The 19,590-nt window shown below is 51.7% G+C and overlaps 1 protein-coding gene across 1 annotated transcript in view; it reads left to right on the top strand.

The window, feature by feature from the left end:
- The window catches only part of GLG1 (golgi glycoprotein 1), a 144,172-nt gene that overhangs the window by 109,231 nt on the left and 15,351 nt on the right, over positions 1-19,590 (top strand). Inside the window, exons 9-16 of the mRNA XM_054170236.1 lie at positions 2,774-2,895; positions 3,732-3,833; positions 7,843-7,996; positions 11,009-11,146; positions 12,244-12,330; positions 13,877-13,939; positions 15,337-15,450; positions 18,054-18,142. Of these exons, the coding sequence (XP_054026211.1) occupies positions 2,774-2,895; positions 3,732-3,833; positions 7,843-7,996; positions 11,009-11,146; positions 12,244-12,330; positions 13,877-13,939; positions 15,337-15,450; positions 18,054-18,142 (869 nt within the window). The remainder of the gene's footprint in view (positions 1-2,773; positions 2,896-3,731; positions 3,834-7,842; positions 7,997-11,008; positions 11,147-12,243; positions 12,331-13,876; positions 13,940-15,336; positions 15,451-18,053; positions 18,143-19,590) is intronic.

The following is a 19,590-nucleotide window of genomic DNA, read 5'->3' as shown; positions in this document are numbered from 1 at the left end:
CATAAGAAGGTGCCAGGTTTGAGCTTTTATTTAACCCTTTGTCTTTGAAGGAGGAGCTCCACTCATCCTACATGTGTAGATGTGTAGGGCTCTACATGAGTTGATGCCAGCACAATCCTGTTCTTCCCCTTTGATTGCCTCTTAGCAAGCTTTGCAGAGGACATTACCATTTCTCCTGCTGAGGAAGGTGCAGCCCCCTGTTAGGAACTGGATCCTCTACAGGCTTCTGTTTGATGACTCTCAGAGTCCTATAGAATCATGGAATGGTTTGGGTTGGAAGAGGTCCATAAAGCTCATCCAGTCCAACCCCTCTGCACTCAGCAGGGACATCTGCAACTGCAGCAGGTTGCTCAGGGCCCCAAACGACCTGGCCTGGAGTGATTCCAGCCATGGGGCATCTCCCACCTCTCTGGGCAACCTGGGCCAGGCTCTCCCCACCTTCCTGCTCTCCACTCCCAATCTCCCTCTTTCAGTTCAAACCATCACCCACCCCTTGTCCTGTCACAACAGGCCCTGCTCCAAAGTCTGTCCCCAGCTTTCTTAGAAGACACTTTAAGCACCGAAAAGCCACCAGCAGATCTCCCTAGAGCCTTCTGTTCTCCAGCCTCCACAACCCCAACTCTCTCAGCACAGCCCCCCAGCCCTCTTTAGTATAAAATGCTTCCTTTTTAGTGTTATGTTCTGGTGAATCTCTGAATCAGCAGCTTGTGCCCTACCAGACAGCATCCTCCCAGCTGCCTGTGTCCCCTAGATCCTTCTCCCATTGATTGTGGCCAAGCTGTTTGGGAATCCTGCATTCTTCCCAGGCACTCTGGGCTCTGGTGGATAAATGACTCCAGCTTGTCTTTGCTCCACTTCTCTGATGCTTTTTTAATTCTCTGTGATCTTAGAGGCTTTGCCCCTGAAAGGCTCCTGAATGGTGTTTAGGTGAAGGGGGAGGATGAAATTGTAACTGTGCTTTTGATTTAGAGGGGCTGGGGGCCAGTAGCTTAAAATCATTAAGGAAGTGTCAAGATGTTAACAGGGTAAACTGTTTGATGTTGCTGAGCACTTGCCTTCGAAGCAAACTCTCCTTTTTTCCCCCACTTCTCCTCCAGATTTGTCAGCTGCAGTTGTTTGATTGTCAGAATATGATCCCAGTCTGCCCTTTGGCACTCTCTGGGTATTCACCTTTCAGTAGGAAATGATGTGGGACATGGAGATCTTGGGCTGAGTGCTGGTCCCGAATCACAGAACCTCAGCAGAGTGAGGCTTGGAAGGGACCTCTGCAGCTCATCCACTCCAACCCCCCTCCCTGCTAAAAGCAGGGCACCCACAGCAGCTTGCCCAGGATCACAATGGCCAGGGGAGTTTGGAAGCTCTGCAGAGAAGACTTCTCTGGGCAGCCTGCTCCAGGCCTCCAGCACCCTCACACCCTTGAGGAAATGGCCTCAATTCTACCAGGGGGGGAGGTTCAGGTTGGATGTTAGGAAAATTTTCTTCCCAGAAAGGGTTCTCAGGCCCTGGGCAGGGGAGGTGGTGGAGTCACCATCCCTGGGGATGTTTAAAAGCTGTGTGGAAGTGGTGCTGAGGGAGGTGGTTTAGTGGTGGTGGCTTAGCAGTAGTGGTGGCATTGTGAGCTCTCAATGAGTGGTTGGATTTGACCTCAAGGTCTCTCCCAAGCTCCACAATTGTATGATTCTGTATGTCAGTGAAACTTTTGTGTCCTCTCCAGGCAAGTGAGAACATGAGTTGATACCAGCACAATCCTGTTCTTCCCCTTTGATTGCCTCTTAGCAAGCTTTGCAGAGGACATTACCATTTCTCCTTTCTCCTGCTGAGGAAGGTGCAGCCCCCTGTTAGGAACTGGATCCTCTACAGGCTTCTGTTTGATGACTCTCAGAGTCCTATAGAATCATGGAATGGTTTGGGAAGAGGTCCATAAAGCTCATCCAGTCCAACCCCTCTGCACTCAGCAGGGACATCTGCAACTGCAGCAGGTTGCTCAGGGCCCCAAACGACCTGGCCTGGAGTGATTCCAGCCATGGGGCATCTCCCACCTCTCTGGGCAACCTGGGCCAGGCTTCTCTGGGCCTTCTCTGAAGGCTTTCCAAACCTGCCTAGATGTGTTCCTGTGTGGCCTGGCCTCTGGGTTGTTCAGCCTGGAGAAGAGGAGGCTCCCAGAAGACCTAATAGCAGCCTTGCAGTACCTGAAGGGGGCTGCAAAGAAGGATGGAGAGACTGTTCCCAGAGGCTTGCAGTGACAGGACCAGGGGAATGGCTTCAAACTAGAGAAGAGCAGATTTAGATTGGCTATCAGGAACAAGCTCTTTACTATGGGGGTGGTGGAACACTGGAACAGGCTGCCCAGGGAGGTGGTTGAGGCCCCAACCCTGGAGATATTCAATGTGAGGCGCAATGAGGCCCTGAGCAGCCTGATCCAGTTGGGGATGTCCCTGCTGACTGCAGGGAGCTCAGACTGGATGACCTTTGGAGGTCCCTGCCAGCCTGGACCATTCTGTGATTCTCTGATCCTGCTTTGGCCAGAGGGGTCAGACTAGATGATCTCCAGAGGGCCCTTCCAAGCCTCCCCAGGCTGTGGCTCTGTGAGGGTTCGGCAGCGCCCGGTAACGGCGCTGGCAGCGCGAACGCTTGGAATAAGCAACTGCAGAGCAGAGCTCCTGCCTGGTGGTGCTGCTTCTTTTGGCATGGCATTGCCACTCTGACAAGCTGTGGGTGCTCTCAGTTGCCTTTGCCCTCATTTGTTGTCCTCTCCCCAATTTCTTTCTTGCAGCTTCAAACCCTGATCCAGGAAACAGACCCCGGCGCCGATTACCGCATCGACCGGGCGCTGAACGAGGCCTGCGAGTCGGTCATCCAGACTGCCTGCAAGCACATCCGCTCAGGAGACCCCATGTAGGTGCCTCTGGCCTGCCACAGGCCTCTCCTCCTCTGGAGGCTTCCATCAGTCTTCTCTGGTTGACCTGAAGAGATAACTAAAAACCTACCCAGAACGACAGGCTCCAGCCCCTCTCGGGCTGCTCTTCCCCAGGCTCAACAGCCCCAGGGCTCTCAGCCTTCCCTCCTCACAGAGATCCTCCAGGCCCCTCAGCAGCTTTGGAGACTCTGCTGAACTCTCTGCAGTAGTTTCTTGCCTCTCTTGAGCTTGGGAGCCCAGAACTGAGCCCAGGACTCCAGATGTGGCCACAGTAGGGCAGAGTGGAGGGGGAAGAACCTCGCTCAGCCTGCTGGTCGCACTCTTCTTGTGTGACCTCCTTTATCTTCACCATGTCTCCTTTATCATGAGGTCTCATGTAGATTGTTTCTTGAGCCAGATTTTATATACAGTAGTCCTTATGGTTTTGCCATGTACTGCTAAGCAAGGCAATGGAGGTGAAGAGAGTTGCTGGTTTAGATGTCATCTCTCTGAAGGAAGAGAAAGAGCCTTCACAGATTGGATTGGATTGGATTGGATTGGATTGGATTGGAAGGGACCCTCAAAGATCACCTTGTCCAGCACCCCTGCAGGCAGCAGGGAGAGCTCCAATTAGATCAGGCTGCCCAGGGCCATATCAAGTCTGATCTTGAATGTCTTCAGGGACAGGGCCTCAACCACATCTTCACTTTGCTGAACAACTTGCTGATCTTTTCCAGTGAGCCACAGCTATGGCAACCCCACCTGTTAGGAGGAAGCTCAGCATGATTCTGACAGTCCCTGACCTAACTCCTTTTTTTTTCCCTTCTGTTTGCAGGATTCTGTCTTGCCTGATGGAGCATTTGTACACTGAGAAGATGGTAGAGGACTGTGAGCATAGACTCCTGGAGCTCCAGTACTTTATATCTCGTGACTGGAAGTGAGTGCCAAGGTTTAAGTTTCATCTGATGCTTCCCTTTAGTGTTGTGCTGCATTAGTGCTTCCTTGTAAAACAGAATAGCTCATGCTTGTGTCAAGAGGACTTCAAAGCAGGCCTGCTCTTCAGGGCAAAAGCTGCTGAGGGAAATCAGTGTGGTGGCCACTTGAATCAGGTATTTGCTTAGAAAGGATGCTGCCCTAAACAGCATCTCAGGTTTGTGCTCTAAAATTCAATGCAGCTTTAATTAAAAGCATTCTCAGTGGCCATACTGAAGTTGTGTCAAGGGGCAGGGCAGGGCTGGCCACTAGGTGAAGGCCTATGAAGGCCTCTACCTTCCCAAAGGGAAGATAAAGGGAATAAGGGAGGGAGACTGAGGGGTTGGGAGAGAAACTGAGCTAGCTGGGATGGAAAAAAGGACAAGAAAATGAAATAGATGCAAACCAATAGGGAACCCAACCCCTGGTGGCAGTGACATCACCATTGTCACCACTGGTGCTGGCTGTGAGCCCTCAGGAAGTCCCAGACTGGACTCAACAGCAGATGGGGACAGGATTCAGCAGCTGTACTGCAGCTGGATCTTTGAACACGTAGATCAGGACTGAAGGCAGAATGCCCAGTGAAGAAGAGATTGAACCCTGCTGATCCCTTAGCTTTCTCCTGGAGATGCCATCCACAGGATGCCATCCCTTGGTGGTCAATTGAGGGTCACCTGTCCTGTCCACTCCTCCCCACAGGTGCCACCTCTGACTTCCTGCACTCCAGCACAGGGAACTTGGACTTGCTCCTCTGCCATTGGTCTGCAGAGGAGCAAGTCCAAGGCAGAGCCATCTGCATCCCAACCCTTGGCAGGAGCTCTCCCCATCAGCTTCTCACTGCTAGGAGCAGCCCCTGGCTGTGCAAACCTGCCCTAAACTTCAGAAGCTGCCTCACAGAGCAGAGACTGAGTTGGGAAGTCAAATCCCTGTCCAGAATTAGTTCTGGTCTAGCTCAAAGCAGAAGCTGGAGGTCATATTCTGTGTAGGTGGCAGCCAGTTTTAGCTGCTCTGAGTGCTACAAAATGAGAATTAAGAAACCCAAGCTTCCAAGTCTAACAAAGCAGCACAGTGTGAGGATCACCCTGCTTCCATTTCTGCCTCTCCTCAGGTTCTCTAGGTGTGATGACAGCCTGTAGAACAGATCTGATTGCCTCTGGAGAGCTGGTTTGCTAACTTCCCCACCCACAGGTGGCAGTGCTTTGTTTTCAGTACACACAGAGCCCCCCTGTCTGTCTGGGTTAAGATGGGGAGAGTCTACATTTGATAAGCATTGCCAGGGAGGAAAGAAGTAGTGTTGGGTTTTCCTTCTGAGGAAGATGGAGAGGTGAGGAAGTGGAGTACATCAGATGGGGTTAGTGCCAGGAATGGGATGGTTGTTGTCAGTGACCACAAGGAAGGAAGACATCACAGGCAGAGATTGCTGCCAAGGGCATTCAGACAGAGCCTGAAGGAGATCTGACTCATGGCTGGGTCTGCAGGCAGCAGTGCCAGTAGTTAAGAGCTCTGTGAACCTTCCTCTTGTAAATTACACAGGGCTTCATGGACCAGAGAGTTTAGGGCTTTGTGGCTGTTTGTTTAGTCATCTCCATAACTGTTTGCACAGCCAGACAAGAATAGAATCCTAGAATGGCTCAGGTTGGAAGGGGCCTCAGAGAACACCTGCTCCAACCTCCCCTGTCGAGGGCAGGGACTCCTCTCAACTAGACTTGGTTGCTGAAGGCCTCATCCAGTCAGGTCTTGAACACCTCCAGGCAGGAGGCATTCACAGCCTTCTTGGGCAACCCATTCCAGAGTCTCACCACCCTCATACTGAAGAACTTCTTCCTCAGCTCCACTCTAACCCTGCTCTCCCTCAGCTTCAAACCATTTCCCCTTGGCCTGGCTCTAGACACCCTCAGGAAAAGTCCCTCTGCAGCCTTCCTGTAGGATCCCTTCAGGTACTGGAAGGCAGCAATAAGGTCCTCCCAGGAGCCTTCTCCTCTCCAGCTCCCTCAGCCTGTCCTCACAGCAGTGCTGCTCCAGCCCTTGGATCACCTTTGTGGCCCTAGGCAACTTTTCCCTCCCTCTTCTTTCTGTTTCCCTTCCTTGCTGGTTCCCCTGCCTGTGCCACGTCCCCAGCATGTAACTCATTGCTTGAGCCAGACTCAACATGAAGGAAGGCTGAGTATTTGCAACATCCTGACCCCAAAAGATGCATTTAGGAAAGTTCTTCCCCCTGAAGGTGGTGAGGCACTGGAACAGGTTGCCTAGAGAAGTTCTGGAGTCTCCAAGCCAGGAAGTATTCAAAGCCAGGTTGGATATGGCCTTGGAGCAACTTAGTCTCATAGGAGGTGTCCCTGCCCAGGGCAGGGGGGTTGGAGAAGATGATTTCTGAGGTCCCTAATCCATTCTCTGTTGATTCAGTGATTACACAAGCAAAACATGGTGTGTCCCTGCCTTTCTGCTGCCTTAGGACATCAGGGAGGTGGTGATTTCTTTGCTCCTGTGTCAGCACTTGGCTGCAGAGGAGAGTGGGAGGCACTTCAGGAAGCGCTGAAGATTGAGTTTGTCATTAAGGCTCTTCAGGAGGTTTTTTGCAAGATGAGGGAGGTGATTCCAAACTGAGTGACAGGCTTTTGGCCACCTGTTGGTTTGGTTGGGCAGACACTGCTGTTGAATGAGGTGGTGGTGTGTGAGGAGCTGGAGAGGAGGGGGTTGGCCTCAGAAGCCTTAAAGGTTTGAATGAAGTGCTGGGGATGCCTTCTCTGTCTGCAGGTTTGGGTGGATCACAGTGTCACAGAATTGTCACACAGTTGGAAGGGACCTCAGGAATCAGCCAGTTCCAACCCCCCTGCCATGACAGGGACACCTCACACTACAGCAGGTTGCTCACAGCCACGTCCAGCCTGGCCTTAGAAACCTCTAGGGATGAGGCTTGCACCACCTGCCTGGGCAACCTGTGCCAAACTTCTTCCTAATGTCTAATCTGAATCTTCCCCCCTCTAGCTTGGATCCATCCCCCACCAGTCCTATCACTCCCTGACACCCTAAAGTCCCTCCCCAGCTTTACTGTAGGCTCCTTCAGATACTGGAAGGCCACAAGAAGGCCTGTTTGGAGCCTTCTCTTCTCCAAATGAACAACCCCAGCTCCCTCAGTCTGTATAGGAGAGGAACTCCATCCCTCTGCCCATCCTCATGGCCCTTCTCTGGATGTGCTCCAGGATGTTCAGATCCTTCCTGGCACAGAGGCTCCAGAGCTCCAGCTGTGGGCTCAGCAGAGTGGAGCAGAGAGGCAGAATCCCCTCCCTGGCCCTGCTGGCCACACTTCTGCTGCTGCAGCCCAGGCTCTGCTTGGCTCTCTGGGCTGCAAGTGCTCCCTGCTGGCTGCTGCTGAGCCTCTCCTCCCCCAGCACCCCCAAGGCCTTTTCTTCAGGGCTGCTCTGCAGCCAGTCCCTGCCCAGCCTCTAGCAGTGCCTGGCATTGCCCTGAGCCACATCAAGTTGTAGTGATGCCTTCTGTGTCTGCAGGTCTGGGTGAGGCTGTAGTGATGCCTTCTGTGTCTGCAGGTCTGGGTGAGGCTGTAGTGATGCCTTCTGTGTCTGCAGGTCTGGGTGAGGCTGTGCTGATGCCTTCTGTGTCTGCAGGTCTGGGTGAGGCTGTGCTGATGCCTTCTGTGTCTGCAGGTCTGGGTGAGGCTGTGCTGATGCCTTCTGTGTCTGCAGGTCTGGGTGAGGCTGTGCTGATGCCTTCTGTGTCTGCAGGTCTGGGTGAGGCTGTGCTGATGCCTTCTGTGTCTGCAGGTCTGGGTGAGGCTGTGCTGATGCCTTCTGTGTCTGCAGGTCTGGGTGAGGCTGTGCTGATGCCTTCTGTGTCTGCAGGTCTGGGTGAGGCTGTGCTGATGCCTTCTGTGTCTGCAGGTCTGGGTGAAGCTGTGCTGATGCCTTCTGTGTCTGCAGGTCTGGGTGAGGCTGTGCTGATGCCTTCTGTGTTTGCAGGCTGGACACTGTCCTGTACCGCAAGTGTCAAGGGGACGCCTCCCGCCTCTGCCATACCCACGGCTGGAATGAGACCAGTGAGCTGATGCCTCCAGGGGCTGTTTTCTCCTGCTTGTACAGGCATGCCTACCGAACAGAGGAGCAAGGAAGGAGGGTAAGTGCTGGAGTGCAGCCTACTGCTCTTTGATCTGTGATGAGGAGGGCTGGAGGGACGTCTGGAAGCAGCTAAAACTGCAGGGGCTCACAAAAGCTACTTAGAAGCTACTTGCACTGCTGCTCAGCTGTGCCTTGGGGGTCTGTGCTGCTGCTGTGGTACAGCAGAACGGCCCCAGTGAGCTATGAGAAGGGGAAATGTGTCCTGAAAGTCCTGAGAACAGCTTGGCTCTGTCTGTTTAGACACAGTGCAGGCCCTTCCCCCTTGCTCTGCCCAAAGAGGAATGTGACTCCTTGTAGAGAGGTCACACAGCTGCAACATTGGTTTGATGCAAGAAGGAGTTATTCAATCATTCTGTGATTATTCTGTGAGGGATTATATGGAGGGCAATCACATCCTGGGTTGCATCAAAAGATGTGTGGCCAGCAGAGCCAGAGAGGTGATTCTGCCACTTGGCTTTGCACTGCTGAAACCTACCTGGAGTACTGTGTGCAGGTCTGAGACCTCACCTGGAGTACTGTGTGCAGGTCTGAGACCTCACCTGGAGTACTGTGTGCAGGTCAGGAGCCCTCAATATAGGAAGGACGTGGACCTGATGGAGAGGGTATAGAGGAGGGCCACAAATGATCAGGGGGTGGAAGCAGCCTTGCTACAAGGACAGGCTGAGGGAGCTGGGGCTGTTCAGCCTGGTGAAGAGAAGGCTCTGGGGAGACCTTAGAGCAGCCTGCTAGGACCTGAAGAGGGCTACAGGAAGGCTGCAGAGAGACTGTCTGCAAAAGCCTGTGGTGACAGGACAAGGGGCAATGGCTTGAAACTAGAGCAGAGCAGGTTTCAATTGGCTATCAGGAACAAGCTCTTTACTATGAGGGTAATGGAACATTGGCACAGGTTGCCCAGGGAGGTGGTTGAGGCCTCATCCCTGGGTGAGGCTTGACAAGGCTCTGGGTAGGCCTGGTCTGGTTGAGGATGCCCCTGCTGAGTGCAGGGGAATTGGACAGGATGACCTTTGGAGGACCCTTGCAACCCAGACCATTCTATGGCTCTGTGGAAAGAGTTCCAATCTCAGCTGTCCTGGGCTGCTTCTAATGAAGTTTTGAGTAGAGCTGAGATTACACCCCCAGGAAATTCTTCCTCTTCATGCAAAGCAGCAGCACTGGGCTCTGCTAAGTGTGCTTGTATTGTCTTTGAAGAAGACAGAAGGGATCTGACTTGCTGCCCTGCACTCTGCAATCCACCACAACCACATCTGTTGGGTTCAGAGCTGCTCTTTTCAAGTTTGCTTGCAAAGCACTCCCTTGAAAGCTGCTGGCTGCTTGGTTCCCTTTCTTCTGGCCCTGGAGTGTGCACAGCCTCCAGGAATTGGTGGATTTACACAATGGCCTGGCTTAAAAATTCATTTCCTCAGCTTGATTTCAAGGGCCTTGTCGTGGCAGAGGTCAAGTATTGATTGAAAACATCTCCCTTTTAGGCATAACATTTGAATTCCTTTCCCTTTTCAAGCAGTTTCTTAGTCTGCTGAGCTGAGGCCTTTTTCCTTTTGTAACTCCATTTTATATTGGTGCTGACCCAAGCAATCAATAGCCACCCTGCAAAGAATCTATCAGGGAGGGAAAAGGCTTTTTCAAATGTCTTTTTTTTTTCCCCACCCTGAGGAAAGCAGGCTAAGGGAACAGCTGGCCCTTGGCAATTTGAAAGCAAGCTCCCCCACAGCAAACTCCTGGCCAAGCTGTCAGCCCCTGGCTTGGATGGGAGCACACTGCAATGGGTGAGGAACTGGCTGGAGGCTGAGCCCAGAGAGTGGTGGTGAATGGTGCCACAGCCAGCTGGCAGCCAGGCACCAGTGGTGTGCCCCAGGGAGCAGTGCTGGGCCCCAGCCTCTTTAACATCTTCATTGATGATCTGGAGGAGGGCATGGAGTCCATCAGCAGGAAATTTGCAGCTGACAGCAAGCTGGGGGCAGGAGTTGAGCTGCTGGAGGGGAGAGAGGCTTTGCAGAGGGAACTCAACAGGCTGGGCAGATGGGCAGGGGCCAAGGGCAGGAGATTGAACACATCCAAGTGCCAGGGGCTGCACATTGGCCACAGCAACCCCAGGCAGTGCTGGAGGCTGGGGGCAGAGTGGCTGAGAGCAGCCAGGCAGAGAGGGACCTGGGGGTGCTGGTTGATGGTAGGCTGAACATGAGCCTGCAGTGTGCCCAGACAGCCAGGAGGCCAATGGCATCCTGGCCTGCATTAGGAGTGTGGCCAGCAGGAGCAGGGAGGTCATTCTGCCCTGAGCTCAGCACTGGTTAGGCCACACCTTGAGTCCTGTGTCCAGTTCTGGGCTCCTCAGTTTAGGAAGGAGGTTGACTTGCTGGAAGGTGTCCAGAGAAGGGCAACAAAGTTGGTGAGGGGCTTGGAACACAGCCCTGGGAGGAGAGGCTGAGGGAGCTGGGGTTGCTTAGCCTGGAGAAGAGGAGGCTTGGGGGTGACCTTATTGCTCTCTACAACTACCTGAAAGGTGGCTGTAGCCAGGAAGGGGTTGGGCTCTTCTCCCAGGCACCCAGCCCCAGAACAAGAGGACACAGTCTCAAGCTGTGCCAGGGGAGGTTCAGGCTGGAGGTGAGGAAATTCTTCCCAGCAAGAGAGATTGGCCCTGGGGATGTGCTGCCCAGGATGGTGGTGGAGTCCCCATCCCTGGAGGTGTTCAAGAGGGGCTTGGATGTGGCACTTGGTGCCATGGTCTGGCCATGAGGTCTGTGGTGCCAGGTTGGACTGGATGACCTTTGAGGTCTCTTCCAACCTTGGTGATACTGTGACACTGTGATACTGTTCTGGGATTGCTGGTGGCACCTCGGTGCTTTGCCTCACAGCACCTTGTTTGCACTGGCTGGGTTTAGAGATTCCATCTGCTGACCTGCTGTGGGTGCCCCTGCTTTAGCAGGAGGTTTGGACTAGATGAGCTCCAGTGGTCCCTTCCAAACCCCCCCCCTCCCTGCTGGGATTCTGAAAAGCCTCTTTGCCCTCCTTGCAGCTATCCCGAGAGTGCAGAGCAGAGGTGCAGAGGATCCTCCACCAGCGTGCCATGGACGTGAAGCTGGACCCAGCCCTTCAGGACAAGTGCATGATTGATTTGGGGAAGTGGTGCAGTGAGAAAACAGAGACAGGACAGGTACTGCATGCAGGAGCACTACTGACTGATTTGCAAAGCTGGAGGGGTGGGAAGGGGAAGGCAAAAAGGAGGCTAAAGAGACATCTTGCCTTGAGCTGTCTCCCTCTAGCTGAGAACAGATTAACAGTGAGTGCAGTTTGAAATGTCATCTGTGTGAGACAGGGATGAAGGTGATAGCAAGGAGCTTTGCACCTCCTGCCTGGCTTCAGTAGGTTCCAAAGTGGCATCAGAGAGGGGAAGAGGGTAGTTAAGAAGGAGGGCTCCAATGAAGCCACCCCACCCTGCCTTGTATTTGTAATGCTCTGTTAGAGGCTTGACATTTCCCACATAAACTTTATCCCATTTCCATGTGGCAAATGCTGACATGCTTCCTGTGTTTATACAGAGCTCAGCTCACATCTGCTGCTGCTTAGCAAACTTTCAACAAAGGCTTTCATGTTCAATTGCTGTGTCCTAGCAGAGCTGGAGGGGAGGAGCATCCCGCTGCACAGGCAGCAGAGCACACACCATTGTTTGAAGTGCCCACTGTAGATTGTCCTTTGGGCAATGCAGTCTCCTCCACAGGGTTATGTGAGGGGCAAATTCGATGTGATATCCCAGAAGTGAAGCAGCAGCAGCTTTGAGCACAGGCAGTAACATGCCAGAGCAGCACTCACAGTCCCTGCTATGGGCTTGTAGTGATAGGATGAGGGGCAGTGGCTTTGAGCTGGAAGAGGGGAGGCTGAGACTGGAGATTGGAGGAGGAGAGAGTGAGACCTGAGATTGGAAGGAAATTCTTTACAGTGAAGGTAGTGAGACACTGGCACAGGTTGCCCAGGGAGGTTGTGGTTGCCCCCTCCCTGGAGGTGTTCAAGGCCAGGCTGGATGAGACCTTGAGCAACCTGGGCTGGTGGGAGCTGTCCCTGCCCATGGCAGGGGGTTTGGAACTGTGTGATCTTCAAGGTCCTTTCCAACCCAAGCCATTCTATGCTAGATGTGTTCTGGGAGTGGGATTAAGTGAGGTGTAGGACTCTGCAAGGAGCAGAGCAGCTTGACATGTGTTCCTGGTTTTTCAAGTTGGGTTCTTGGGTGAGACACTAAACTGTCTGATTTTCTAGGAGCTGGAATGCCTTCAGGACCATCTTGATGACTTGGTGTCTGATTGCAGAGACATAGTGGGAAACCTCACTGAGCTGGAGTCTGAGGTGAGCAGAGTTCAGCCTGGGACAAAGGGAATCTTTGAGCATGTCTACTCAAAATCATTTTGATAGGGATGGAAGATAGGGAGGTTAGAGCAGCTGCAGAAATGCAGCTCCCTAGGATCAAGCAGACACCATCCATTCTACCCTCTCCTGGGTTAAGTTTTCATATGGGATTCTTGAGGAAGGGAATTGAATTCAGTGGCCAGGTTTGGAGCCCTCAACACAGGCAGGACCTGGGCCTGATGGAGCAGGCCCAGAGGAGGGCCACGAAAATGATTAGGGGGTTGGAGCACCTCTGCTACGGGGACAGGCTGAGGGAGCTGGGGGTGTGCAGCCTGGAGAAGACTCCAGGGTGACCTAATAGCAGCCTTCCAGTACCTGAATGGGGCTACAAGAAGGATGGACAGAGGCTATATTTACAAAGGCCTGCATAGATAGGAGGAGGGGTGGCTAGAGAAGGGGAGATTTAGGTTGAATGTTAGAAACCAGTTCTGCACCATGAGGGTGGTGGAATATTGGAACAGGTTGCCCAGGGAGGTGGTTGAGGCCCCAGCCCTGGAGATATTCAAGCTGAGGCTCAACAGGGCTCTGGGCAACCTGATCTGGTTGAGGATGCTCCTGCTGACTGCAGAGGGAGTTGGCCTGGATGACCTTTGGAGGTCCTTTCCAACCCAGACCATTCTGGGATTTTAGGCTGTTGAGGACATTTCCTGTGCTTAAAATCATTTATGGCACTGAAGCTAAGGCTTCTTGCAGAGAGGCAACCCACTTACCTTTAGCACAAGTCAAGATATGTCATGGGATTGCATTTTGTGGTCTTGTTTGGAGGTAGTTTTGAATGCCATACAGCAGCTTCCTTCCCCCTGTCCCTCAAAACTTCTCAAGAAGTAGCAGCCACATGCATCATTAGAGGGCTTCAGTGAGGTCAGCAGCTTAACTGCCTGGGAAATTTCATCTTCTGTCTCTCTTGCCCCAGATCTTCTTCCCTGGATCTCTTGACATTTACACTTTGCCCCAGGGAAGGCTTCCAAGGGTGGTTCCAAAATGGTTTGCTCAGAACTATCATTGCTCTTTCAACTCCTGCCTAGGTTTCAGTTGATTGCAAACTGGATGCTGCACCAGTGAGGATGGGGAGACACTGGAACAGGTTGCCCAGGGAGGCCGTGGCTGCCCCCTCCCCAGAGGTGTTCAAGGCCAGGTTGGATGAGGCCTTGAGCAACCTGGGCTGGTGGAACCCTGTCCATGGCAGAGGGGTTGGAACTGGATGATCTAAAGATCATTGAAGTCAGGGTTCTTAAAGTCAATTCTCTTCCAACCCACCCCAATCTATGAATTGAGTTATCTAAGTGAGGAGGTTCTGTGGGGACCAGGCTCTCCCCTTAAGCTGGAAAGCTTCTCTTGCATTTGCCATGTTGTTGGCAAGAGTGAACCCTAGGATTTGCAGAAGTGTAGGGCAAGGCTGGCTGGATGACAGCCTTCCAAGCCTGTACACTGGGTTGAGTTTAAGCTGTTGTCAGAGATGAAATGAAATGTTGCATCTTCCCTGCAGGACATTCAAATTGAAGCCTTGCTGATGAGAGCCTGTGAGCCCATTATCCAGACCTTCTGTCATGTGAGTGCTCTGTAGCAGTGTGAATGTTTGGGGGGCAGAAATCACTCTGTGGGAAAGGAGGGAGAGGGCTTTTAGGATTGGCTCTTGGTGTAGTTGCTCCAAAGTAAGACTGGAGGTAAGCAGTTAGGAAACCTCTTTGATTAAACCACTTGCAGCCCAGGAAGCAAATCATATCCTGGGCTGCATAGGGAGAAGTGTGGCCAGCAGGTCAAGGGAGGTCATTCTCCCCCTCTACTCCACTCTGGTGAAATCCTGCCTGGAGCACAGCAGAGCCTGAGCTGCAGCAGCAGAAGTGTGGCCAGCAGGACTGGGGAGGGGATTCTACCTCTCTGCTCCACTCTGCTGAGACCACAGATGGAGCTCTGGGTCCAGTTCTGCAGCCTCTGTGCCAGGAAGGCTCTGGAGGGGCTGGAAGGTGTCCAGAGCAGGGCCAGGAGGGTGAGCAGAGGGCTGGAGCTGCTCTGCTCTGAGGACAGACTGAGGGAGTTGGGGCTGTTCAGTCTGGAGAAGAGAAGGCTCCAACAAGACCTTCTTGTGGCCTTCCAGTATCTGAAGGAGGCTACCAGCAAGCTGGGGAGGGACTTTTGAGGGTGTCATGGAGTGATAGGACTGGGGGGGATGGAGGAAAACTGGAAGTGGGTAGATTCAGATTGGATGTTAGGAAGAAGTTCTTCCCCCTGAGGGTGGTGAGAGCCTGGCACAGTTTGCCCAGGGAGATGGTGGAAGCCTCACCCCTGGAGGTTTTTAAGGCCAGGCTGGATGTGGCTGTGAGCAGCCTGCTGTGGTGTGAGGTGCCCCTGCCCATGGCAAGGGGGAGTTGGAACTGGCTGATTCTTGAGGTCCCTTCCAGCCCTGACGATTCTGTGATTCCTAACCCAAATATTCTTAGCTCTACCTGCTACTTCTGCTGCTGTCAGAGCTCTAGCACAAAATAAACAGAGGTTTAGAGTGACAGTTGCCCTCTAATTGGGAAAATCACTGGGTTTGTGACTTTAAAAACTAAGCTTTCCCTTCTCCCCTGCCCACAAGTGGTGCTTTCAGCCACTGGGCTCTGTACAACTGCTCAGCATTACTGAAACCACTTCTTAAGTTGCTCTGGGACTGAGTGGCAGCCACACAGCAGTGAAGGCACTTAGCTGTAGTACTTCATGGAAGCACTGAGGCTCTGCAGCATGTTCTCCTGAGTCCCAAGTGTGTCTGTGTGCCTGAAATGACTTTTCTGGGCTATACCTTTAAATCCTTGCGTGGTGCACCTCGTGGGTGGCGAGTTAATGGCGAGTGCAAGCTCCCAGCCGAGTGGAACTGGAAATTGCATTATTTCCTTGTCACAGTGGGCCAAAGGTGCATGAAGATCAAAAAAAACCCTCATGTCTCAAGCCTTTCATCTCATTCTTCAGGAGGTTGCAGATAACCAGATTGATTCTGGGGACCTGATGGAGTGTCTGATCCAGAACAAACACCAGAAGGAAATGAACGAGAAGTGTGCAATTGGAGTTACTCATTTCCAGCTGGTAAGCAGCCCTCTCCCTCCCTTAGCAGGGGAAGCCTGCTCCTTGCTGACAGGAATTATTAGCTCCTTCTGAACCCCCCTCCTTCTCTCAGATTGACTTCCTCACTGTTTAAAGTGCTCTTGTGAGTTTCAGCTACTTGTGTGCCTGGTCACAAGTGGTCGTTTCTGGAGTTCCCCCTACAGCTCCCTGAAAGGAGCTTGCAGTGAGGTTGGGGTTGGTCTCTTCACCCCAGTCTCAGGTGATAGGAGGAGAGGAACTGGCCTGAAATTGTGCCAGGGGAGGGTTAGGCTGGGGAGGAGGGAAAATTTCTTTGCTGCCAAGAGTGGTCAGGGACTGGCAGAGGCTGCCCAGGGAGGTGGTGGAGTCCCCATGCCTGGAGGTGTTCCAGAACCCTGTGGCCACGGCAGTTGGGGGCATGGTGTGATGGCCACGGTGGGGTTGGGTTGCTGGTTGGACTGGATGATCTCAGAAGGCTTTTCCAACCCAAACAATTCTGTGATTCTCTGATTTATTTCTCCTTCCTTCCTGGTGCATGGTAGCTGGAGTCTCAGCTTCTTCAGCAGCCCAGGCTTCCCCTTACTTACAGAATCATGGAGTCATTTGGGTTGGAAACGACCTTTAAGATCATCCAGTCCAATCAGTCTCTAATTCTATCAAGGCTGCTGCTAAACCATGGCCCTCAGCACCACGTCTCTGCACCCTGTAAACACCTCCAGGGATGGGCATTGAACCACCTCCCTGGGCAGCCTGTTTCAGTGTCTGGGAATCCTTTCAGTGAAGGAGCTGCTTCTAATGTCCAGCCTAAACCTCCCCTGGTGCTACTTGAGGCCATTTCCTCTTGTCCTAGCATTTGTTACTAGGGAGAAGAGACCAACCCCAACCTTCCAGCAGCCTCGTCTGAGGTAGCTGGAGATAAGAAATGCAGTCAAAAGTTGTGGACAAAAGCATTTGGTGATTGTGTGATTCAACAAAGGGTCTCTTGGGCAGCACTTCTTTTCCTTCTATTTTTTTTTCCTGGGTTTGGTGTTTTTCCCCCTCTTTTGGGGTTGGTTTTTTCCCCTGTTCTTCTGGGGTTTTTTCCCTGTTCTTTCAGGGGTTTTTTTCCCCCTGTTTTTTTTTTTTTGTGGGGGGTTTCTCCTCTTCTTTTGGGGCTTTTTTTCCTGTTCTTTTGGGTGTTTTTTCCCTGTTCTTTGGGGCTTTTTCCTGTTCTTTTGGGGTTTTTTTCCCTGTTCATTGGGGGGTTTTTCCTGTTCTTTTGGGTGTTTTTTTCCCCTGTTCTTTGGGGGTTTTTCTCCTGTTCTTTTGGGATTTTTTTTCCTGTTCTTTTGGGTGTTTTTTTCCTGTTCTTTTGTGGTTTTTTTCCCCCTGTTCTTTTGGGTTTTTTTCCCCTGGTATTTTAGGTTTTTTCCCTGTTCTTTTGGTTATTTTTTTTTCCCCAGTTCTTCTGGGTTTTTTCTCTGTTCTTCTGGGGGTTTTCCTCTTCTTTTGGTTTTTTTCCCCTGTTCTTTTGTGTTTGCTTTTTTTCCCCCTGTTCTTTGGGGTTTTTTCCTGCTCTTTGGGGTTTTTTCCCCTGTTCTTTTGGTTTGGTTTTTTTTTTTTTTCCCCTGTTCTTTTGGTTTGGGGTTTTTTTTTTCCCCCTGTTCTTTTGGGGTTTTTCCCCCCCATTCTTCTCTTTTTTTTTTCCCCTTTCCTGTTCTTTTTAGTTCTTTTCCCCCTGCTCTTTTTATTCCCCCTCCAGGTTTTTTTTCTTTCTTTTTTTTCTCCCTGATATTTTCTTTCTCTTTATTCCCTCCCAGTCTTTTTTTTCCTCTTTTTTCCTCCTGTTTTTTCCTTCCTCTTTTTTCCTCCTTTTTTGTTCTTTCTCTTTTTCCCTTTCTCTTCCTTCCCTTCTCTTCCTTCCCTTCTCTTCCTTCCCTTCTCTTCCTTCCCTTCTCTTCCTTCCCTTCTCTTCCTTCCCTTCTCTTCCTTCCCTTCTCTTCCTTCCCTTCTCTTCCTTCCCTTCTCTTCCTTCCCTTCTCTTCCTTCCCTTCTCTTCCTTCCCTTCTCTTCCTTCCCTTCTCTTCCTTCCCTTCTCTTCCTTCCCTTCTCTTCCTTCCCTTCTCTTCCTTCCCTTCTCTTCCTTCCCTTCTCTTCCTTCCCTTCTCTTCCTTCCCTTCTCTTCCTTCCCTTCTCTTCCTTCCCTTCTCTTCCTTCCCTTCTCTTCCTTCCCTTCTCTTTTTCCCTCCCGCTTTTTTCCTCCTGGTTTTTTTTCTTTCTTTTTTTTTCTCTTTCTCTTTTTCCCTCCTGTTTTTTTTCTTTCTTTTTTTTTCTCTTTTTCCTTACTGTGTTTTTTTCTTTCTCTTTTTCCCTCCTGTTTTTTTTCTTTCTTTTTTTTTTTCTTTCTCTTTTTCCCTCCTGTTTTTTTTCTTTCTTTTTTTTTTTTCTCTTTCTCTTTTTCCCTCCTGTTTTTTTCTTTCTCTTTTTTTCCCCCCCCCCCCCGTTCTTTTGGGGCTTTTGACCTTTTTTGGGGTTTGTGGGGGTTTTTTTGTTGGTTGGCATTTTTTTTTTGGTTGCTTGTCTTCTTTCTCCAGGTGACCAAAATAATTCTCATCTCTCTCTTGCAGGTTCAAATGAAAGATTTTCGGTTCTCCTACAAGTTCAAGATGGCCTGCAAGGAGGATGTGCTGAAACTGTGCCCCAACATCAAAAAAAAGTAGGCAGCCCCTGAGCAAACAGCAATTTGATGATATAAATACACATATAAATGTGTAACAAAGCTAGAGAGCATTTCATGATAGGTCAGCAAGCACTGGAGTTCCTCTAAAGGCTGAGTCTTTGGAGCCTTTGCTCTTGGTGACTGCAGGCACTGAAGGGTAGAGGCATTGCCTGCCTCTTTAAAGTGACTTCTGCTTTACTCTTGCACTCCAAGCCTGTCCTCTTTTCTTTTGCTTGCTCTGGGCATAACTAATGATTCCAATTAGTGGACTGCATGTCCCAGGGATGTTTTGTATCCTTGCTAGATTCATCAGCTTTAGATGCAGGCTGCTGTTCCAGTTGCTGATCTGGGAAGGGAAAACATCCTGCTTGTTTAAGCTGGTTTCTTCCCTTCAGTATAAAGGGGGAGGAGGGGAGGTTTAATGGCCTGCTGCAATGATGTAAGGCTGAATTACACCCAAGGTCAATCCTCCTCCTGGCTAGCAAGGCCATTTGCATTTTATGAGAGAAATGCCCTTCCCATCATGCAAAAGGATTGCTTGCAATGCCACCTGAGGTATTCACCTTCATCTGCTTCTGAGAGCAAGGAAAGCTTTGCTCAAGTGCTGATGTGACTTGAGAGCAGAGGCCTTGACAGAGAGGCTTGAGGTGGGATTTTTGGATACCTTCCTGCCTGATGATTTGGGCACTAAATTCAGATTTAGGCTGTAGTTCAGGGTTAGACACCAAGATTTAGGATCTACTTGCCCCTGCTCTGGGCGCTTAACTCCCCCTGCTCTGGGCACCTAACTGCCCCTGGCTCTGGGCACCTAACTGCCCCTGGCTCTGGGCACCTAACTACCCCTGGCTCTGGGCACCTAACTACCCCTGCTCTGGGCACTTACTGCCCCTGCTCTGGGCTCTTAACTGCCCCTGCTCTGGGCACTTAGCTGCCCCTGCTCTGGGTGCTTAACTGCCCCTGCTCTGGGCTCTTAACTGCCCCTGCTCTGGGCACTTAGCTGCCCCTGGCTCTGGGTGCTTAACTCCCCCTGCTCTGGACACTTATTGCCCCTGCTCTGGGTGCTTAACTGCCCCTTCTCTGGGTGCTTAACTGCCCCTGCTCTGGGCACTTAATGCCCCTGGCTCTGGGCTCTTAATTGCCCCTGCTCTGGGCACTTACTGCCCCTGGCTCTGGGTGCTTAACTCCCCCTGCTCTGGGCTCTTAATTGCCCCTGCTCTGGGCACTTACTGCCCCTGGCTCTGGGTGCTTAACTCCCCCTGCTCTGGGCACTTACTGCCCCTGCTCTGGGCACTTACTGCCCCTGGCTCTGGGTGCTTAACTCCCCTGCTCTGGGCACTTACTGCCCCTGCTCTGGGCTCTTAATTGCCCCTGCTCTGGGCACTTACTGCCCCTGGCTCTGGGTGCTTAACTCCCCCTGCTCTGGGCACTTACTGCCCCTGCTCTGG

This window comes from Dryobates pubescens, chromosome 19, assembly GCF_014839835.1.
Source record: "Dryobates pubescens isolate bDryPub1 chromosome 19, bDryPub1.pri, whole genome shotgun sequence".
In the NCBI taxonomy this organism is placed as follows: Eukaryota; Metazoa; Chordata; class Aves; order Piciformes; family Picidae; genus Dryobates; species Dryobates pubescens.
This window is presented reverse-complemented; position numbering and strand designations above follow the sequence as displayed.